The 7,996-nt window shown below is 46.7% G+C and overlaps 1 protein-coding gene across 1 annotated transcript in view; it reads right to left on the bottom strand.

Annotated features, from left to right (window-relative positions):
• Nucleotides 1–7,996, bottom strand: part of LOC106815579 (homeobox protein Meis1-like) — a 57,984-nt gene that overhangs the window by 32,187 nt on the left and 17,801 nt on the right. Inside the window, exon 3 of the mRNA XM_014820050.1 lies at nt 252–302. Coding sequence (XP_014675536.1) covers nt 252–302 — 51 coding nt within the window. The remainder of the gene's footprint in view (nt 1–251; nt 303–7,996) is intronic.

The raw sequence follows: 7,996 nt of genomic DNA, 5'->3' as shown, positions 1-7,996 counted from the left end.
GCGTGCGTGCGTGCGTGTGTGTGTTTGTGCGTGCGTGCGTGCGTGCGTGCGTGCGTGCGTGTGTTTGTGCGTGCGTGCGTACGCGCGCGCGCGTGTGTGTATGTACACTATTGCCGTGTGTGTTGTGCATGTGTATATGTACGATTGCACACGAACAACGTGTGTATACGTGTAGCTGATCTGTGGAAACATGGTAGCATATAGATATCGCTATTTGCACAGCTCCATAGCGCCAATGGGATTTTACTTACCAAACTATCCAGCTCGGCGTTCGACGTATAGTACGGTCTCTCTTGTCTTATCTGCAAGAAATCACATAAAACAGCAGGGGTGAGTACACAAGTTAGCAGATTCCCCCGCATGCATGTAGATGACAGGCTTATGAGCACCAGCGCGCATGAAAGCTAACAGCGAAGTACAGCGGAGAGAGAAGGACGGAGGGAGGGATGAGATGGAAAGAGAGAGAAGTAGATAGATAGAGGGAGATAGAGGGAGAGAAAGGGGGCAGAGAGAATGGGAGAGCGAGCGAGAGAGAGGAAGATAGAGAGAGGGAGAGAGAGCGCGCGCGCGCGAGAGCGAGGAGAAGAAAGACAGTGCGATAGGCGGATACATGGAAGGAGAGAGATAGACAGAGAGGGGGAAAGGAGGGAGAGCACGACAGAGGGACAGATAGAGAGACAAACAAACAGACAGAGAGAGAAAGAGCGATAGAGACAGAGAGAGAATGGGGAGAGGGGGAGAAAGAACAAGGGCGAGAGGGGGAGAAGTTAGTGGGAGAGATTAAAAGATATAATAATAACTAAGACTAAGAGACGAGATAAATAGAAACACACGCAGACAGACAAGCCGGCAGACAGACAGACAGACAGATAGACAGACAGACAGACAGACATACAGACAGACAGACAGACAGAAAAACAGACAGACAGACAGACAGACAGAAAAACAGACAGATGGACAGACAGACAGACAGACAGACAGACAGACAGACAGACAGACATACACAGAGACAGAGAGAAAGAGAGAGAGAGAGAGAGAGAGAGAGAGAGAGAGACGGGCGAGGGATTACGCCAAGCGCGCATGCACATCGGGTCACGAGCGAGTGAGAGCGAACGAGAGAAGAGGCAAAGCCCCTAATAAATCTTTAATAACACAGTACACTACGGACCGGCGCATGGGTGAACCGCGACCACAGATAAACAAATTAACGGAAGGGAGTGCGGGGAGGAGGAGGATGAGGAGGAAGGGGGAGGGGGCAGGCCTCTCTATCAACGCTCGCCCGACATCGTAAATGAGTGTGACACGGGCGATAAATACACGTGTTTTGCACGCGATGACACGTCATTTCTCGGAAATCACCTCTATTTAAAGGCAAAGCTGTGCGCCGGGGAGACAGTTTGACGGGGAGGTGGAGAGAGGGAGGTACGTAACGGCTGAAGGTCGTGTCAAGGTGTGCAGTAGGTGTGCAAGATTCGGTCAATGCTCGGTCAGTCGTTTACAACATGGCGGCTGGTCGATGAAAGATGCTATTCTAGTTATGATGCGACTTTTCGTTGCTAGCAGACGAGTAAGACTCCCCCGGCACCAAGCCTACATGCTTACTATACGTCCTTTACTTCATAGATGAAATAACAATAATGGTAATAACAATAATAATCATCATCATGCACAATAATAATTAATGATGATGAGCTGATAAATAATAATAATAATAATAATAATAATAATAATAATAACCACGGCAGCGAGAACGGTACGACGACGACGATGACGACGACGACGAACGCCGGCTGGGACGACGACGACTGACGACGACGACGACCGGACCGATTATATCCACAACAACGTGACCTACGACAACAACGCACAACAACCAGCTGACGACAGCACCGACGGACGATGAGACGGCAACGGCGACGATGACGATATCGTCTTCTGACGACGTACCTAACGATCGTGCATGACGGCGCGACATTTTTACGCGACTTTTTCGCGTACGTATATTATTTTCCCTCGAGCGTGCAGGAAACGTACGCACTTCACGAGGCGTCTATAGATTCACCCTGTTCGTGACTGATGGCGGTGATGGGTGTGCGTGGGTGTGCGTGTGGTGCGTGCGAGCGTGTATGTGCGCGCGTGAGTATGCATGGGCATGTGCGTGTGTACGAGCGCGTCTGCGTGGCGTGAGAGTGGCGTGCGTGTGTGCGTGCGTGTATGCATGGACTGTGCGTCTGGATGCGTGCGGTGTGCGCGCGTGTGTGTGTATGTATGGGTATGTGCGCTTACGTGGTGGCGTGCACGTGCGCGCACGTAGTAACTCTCCCACCCCGGCATGGCAACAACGAGCAGTAACACTCGCTCGTCGCGCCCGCGACGCTTCACACACGGCAGGGCGTGTGCGCGCCAGTCGTTAAGACTATATATCCACGCTATGCACAGACCAACAGTTAGGCCATTGTCTGTTTACATACACGTGACGGTAGTTTTAAACATGTTTTTAGATACATTTATGTCGCACCAGGTAACTTATTCGCCGAGGCCTTATCCGCGCCGGGCTGCAGGCCGATGGCTGCCGCTTTTGCACCCGCAATGCGCGCGCGTGCATAAACACGTACAGCAACACGGCCGTAAACGTTCATACACGGCGCCAGTCCCTCGACGCGCCGTGTAAAGACACAAGCCATGTAAGGATTAGCATCACGTATAGGCGGCGCGCGTGTTAACACATTCGCGCACGCGCCGCGTTAATACTAATTTCGAGATATGTGATTCGACTGGCCGGACAGCGAAGCTCGCAGGATCGATTGTTTGAAAAAGAAAAAAACTGTTCGCGGTGTTTTTTAAGCGGAATCATACGCACAAACTGCATTCCATATGCAATTCTCGCTGATATTATATCACAGAACCCCATTGGTTTTAATATTTAACACGCTGCGTGAATCTATATAGGCGTTCTACGAGCGATTAAATACACGTTTGAATGCACGTAATATTTCGGTAGTGAATTCTTGCCGAATATATACAGTCGGCGTGACGGTGTCGAATAGGTATAACACGTACAACGTACAAGTTTTATTTACGTCTTTTTGAAAAAAATAATAAGAATGCTACAGTAATCTGAAAAATTTTTGATGAATATGCTAGTAACATTTAACTTGTAGACTTAATTTATGTAGATAAAAGTATTTACATTTATGTTTCGGCCAATAAACCAATTAATATTAATTACTGACTAAATTATGCAATCAGCGTTGACAATATATATATTTAAATAAATAACTTAATTAATATATATATATATATATATATGTGTTGTGTGTGTGTGTGTGTGTGTGTGTGTGTGTGTGTGTGTGTGTGTGTGTGGTGTGTGTGTGTGTGTGTGTGTGTGTGTGTGTGTCTCTGTGTGTGTGTGTGTGTGTGTGTGGTGTGTGTGTGTGTGTGTGTGTGTGTGTGTGTGTGTGTGTGCTGTGTGTGGGTGGTGGTGGGGAGGAGACGTAAGAACACGGACACCGATGTAGATATGAGAAATATAATATATAAAATAGAATGAGGTATCAAATTTTAATTAAAAGCTTTCAGGAGCATGTCTCTTCATCAGGCTATACAATGACAACAAAATGAAAACAGTTAAAGATGTAACGAAATACAATGCACCTTACGCGTTACATATATGGTTCATGAATAAAAACAAACACCACGCAATGTAATGAAAGAAGAAAATTTCCGCGTTAACATGAAGACAAATAGAAGAAACATGTTAAAGCCATATATACATATATTTATATATATATATATATCATATATTATATATAATTTGTATTAGGTGTATGCTATTTTTTTTGTTTATACGTATATATGGCCATAGCTATATAAATCATATATATATATATATATATATATTAACCTTTACAATTCCGTATCTCATGGCTGGTATTACGCAGCCACGATAACATTATGATAGCGTATATTAATTACTTGCACCTGTCTGGGATAGGCTTTTGTACGTCACCTACAGCACTTTGGCTCGAAATTATATGCCGCATTGAAACATTTCCCCCCCCACCCAACTCTTTCATAAAAAATGCATCGTTTTAATCGCCTTTCTTCCCTCCACGTGCTCGAGCAATACTCGCGTTGGATTCACGTTACGATGCCGAATTACCGACACGGGGCACGGGCATGGGTCGTCTTGTCGTCTCTCTAGCTGTCGCAACGAAGCTTCTATAATTGTTTGCTCGCGTCTTTGCTGTGTCGCTCACGCATGCGGTGCTGTACGAGTAAATGAGTGCACAGCTACACACTAACGCGGTATTACCGAACAAGAAATAACTAACCATACGGGACAAACGAAACGAAGAAGTCTGGTTTACGTAAGGTAGCGTGCGGTGAAGTTGGACGAAGTAATATGAAATTTTCGGTAAGGTTCGGTTCACTTCTAAATGGCACGAGGTGTCTGTTTATTTTAGCACTGGCCAACAGTGCAGATCAGACAGCCATGTTCTTCCTTTAAGCAGTCGCCATCAGCAATCGTTGTCAGGACATCGCCCCGACAACGTTCCCCCTCAAACACGGTTAAAGGAAAATTATTATCCCACCTGCGACTCCGTCAACCTGTCTGTACGATCGCATTTCACACTTTTCGCATTTCGCACTCATACGCAGTAACGCTGTCGTTTGCATACACATACCCTGGTACTATCTGCGTGCGTGCGTGCGTGTGTGCGTGCATTCACCCACTGCTTATGTTTCTCCATTGCCTGTAGTTAAAATAGCATCGATTCGTACGCACCTATAGCGTTGCTCTATCACCCCTGTCACTAGCATCCGTGCGTACGTCCCGATCGCTGCCCAGTTAACCTTGTAATGCCAGCATCCATACGCACACCTCTTATAACCGCTGCCCCATTATCCCTGTGGTTCCTGTAGCATCTGCACGTACATGATACATCCCCACCACAATTCACCGCTGCACCATTACACCTGTAATTTCAGCTTGTTTACCTGATACTTGCTTACTTGCTACACCTGCTTACACACCCGTAATTCCAGCATTCGTACGTATACGCCCCCTGCGACTACCGCCCATCACCCCTGTAACTCCACGAGCAGCCTCCCTGACACCGCGGCGCGCATACTGCACGGCGATGGAAATGAAAATACAACGCTTCAACACTTCTGCCGTGAAACCCCGAGCAGGCGACCGCGGGTGCCGATTGACGCACACGCAAGCTGCGAAGGTAGGTATACGTAGACACACGTACGCAGTGTTTGGCGGCGCGTTGCTACATGAAATTACGCTCCGCTGCTGTCACCGCTGTTCAGCGACCGACGCCTGACAGCACGTACGAGACAGCACGCAAGAGACAGCACGTAAGAGACAGCACGTACGAGACAGCACGTACGAGATAGCAAGTAAGAGGCAGCACGTACGATATAGCATGCACGAGACAGCAAACACGAGACAGCACGTACGAGATAGAACGGACGAGATGGATTTAATGAGACAGCACGCATGAGACAACACGCACGAGATAGCATGAACAGAACAGCACGTACGAGACAACACGCACAGGACAGCACGTACGAGATAATAAACATGAGACAGCGTGCAAGAGATAGAGCGGACGAGATAGCATCCATAGGACAGCACGTACGAGACAACGCGCACAGGACAGCACGCACGAGATAGCACGTACAAGATAGCATACATAAGACAGCAAACACGAGACAACGCGCGCGAGATAGCACGTCCGAGATATATTAAAGGAGACAGCACGCATGAGCCAACACGCGCGAGACAGTACGCGTGGGACTGCTAGCACAAATAGCACGTACGAAATAAGAGACACGAAGCAACTCGCAGGCAGCAAAAGACACGAAGCGATTCGTACAAAAGAAGAGACGCAACAACTCGCATGAAATGTGGTGACAACAGACAGACACGACGACGGGCGGTGACAACAGCGTGACACGACGACAGGCGGTGACAACAGAGAGACATGGAGAGGCCGTTGCCACGCGATGTTTGATTACGCTGTGATGCACCCTCGCCGTCACGACATCTCTCGTCTGCGTCTTTCAACTCGACGAGAGGCTTTTCTGTCACAATGGGTTATGGATTTTTTAACCTTTTTTCCATTGTGCGGCGTTGAAAGTTCACTTTTTATCGAAGAGCACGTCTTTGTGTGCGTTAACGTTTGTATTAACAATTATTGTGTACATTCTATTGTTTCTTTGTCGGCGCGATGAAATGGCATTCGAAACGTAACATGCCGACGCTGCTGTCTCTCGAAATGGGGAAATTGCCAGAACAGTTTTAATTATTTGTCATGCTTACGAAACCATAAAACACACGCACACTCGCAGATATTATACGCACGCACGCACGCACGCACGCACACACACACACACACACACACACATACACATATACATATATATATATATATATATATATATATATATATATATATATAGTGTTTATATTGTGTGCACACATGAACGCACATACGCAGATATGTAAGGGTGCTTATTGTCAATGACAGGAATGGTGTTACAGTTAAAAAACGGGAGACAGACCGAGGGTCCAGGGGGCCTGTGCGCGAAAATTTTTTTCCCACTTGAGTTCCGGACCACAGCCAATCAGCGCACTCCATTCACTCGACTTCCTCGAAACAACAATGTGAAATGAATACCACCTATCCCTAACCCGCACCCGAACACTAACCCTCACCCTAACCCTAACCCTAACACGTACCCGAACCCTAACACTAACTATAATCCAACCATATATATACGAACCATATATTACAAAACACTATCTATGGTGGGTACCCGAACCCTAACACTAACTATAATCCAACCATATATATACGAACCATATATTACAAAACACTATCCATGGAGGTCCGGACCTCAAGTGGGAAAACAAATTTCGCGGCCGGCGCCGGGGGGACAGCGAGGAGCCAGAGCGAAGCACCCCGGAAGACTTTTACTTGTCGAAAGTTCAATTGCATTTTTTATACCTTTTAAGCCACATTGATTAACCTTCTCCTGTATTTTTCCCCCCGTTTTTCGTATATTTCACGTTTTATTGTGGTTAACGTGTTAAAGATGTTACGGAGACTTAAGGCTATACTTTTATTACTATTACTATTACTAATATACTATTATTACTTTAAAGAGTAAGTGTAAATACCACGCCATGTATTTCTGTATAGGATAAAATAACATGAATGATGTCCATCATAAGGTACTTGCTCGTTCAATTTGGAAATAAGATCTTCAAAACTCTCGATTTTCCTTCTCCTCGGTGTATGGTTAAAATTTCCTCACACTTAGAAAAAAATTAAGTCTTTGTTTCCCTGGCCAACGAACATCAATATGTACACGCACGCGTACGTAAACACGGTGCTGGCTGGCCTGCTAAATGCCTGATACACAGGTCTCATGTAGAATAAGAATAGTATTACACGTACCATCCACACTCACACTCGCTATCTCATTTTTTCTTTCTCGCTCTCTCTCTCTCTCTCTCTCTCTCTCTTCTTTCTCTCCTCCTCGCTCTCTCTTTCTTCATGTCTCTCTCTCTTTCTCCATCTCTCTCTTACTCTGGCCCTATAGAGTGCGCTATCTCTCCAGCTGGGGGATCTCCCGAGCAAGGTACATGCGACTTGTTTTTCATGGGCCGGCTTACATGACAATAATGCCACCGTTCAAACCTGTCTCACTCGCCGTAGCATATACAAGCAAGACTATTAGCGGGCAGCAGCAGCACCACCAACAACAACAACAGCAGCAGCAGCAACAACAACAGCAACAGCAACAGCAACAGCAACAGCAACAGCAACAGCAACAACAACAGCAACAGCAACAGCAACAGCAACAGCAACAGCAGCAGCAGCAGCAGCAGTAGCTGCAGCAGTATAGCAATAGCAGTAGCAGCAGCAGCAGCAGCAGCAGCAGCAGCAGCAGCAGCAGCAGCAGCAGCAGCAGC

The sequence above is a fragment of the Priapulus caudatus genome, unplaced genomic scaffold (assembly GCF_000485595.1).
Source record: "Priapulus caudatus unplaced genomic scaffold, Priapulus_caudatus-5.0.1 Scaffold1151, whole genome shotgun sequence".
In the NCBI taxonomy this organism is placed as follows: Eukaryota; Metazoa; Priapulida; class Priapulimorpha; order Priapulimorphida; family Priapulidae; genus Priapulus; species Priapulus caudatus.
Note: the sequence above shows the minus strand (reverse complement) of the source record. Positions and strands in the feature narration are given on the sequence as shown.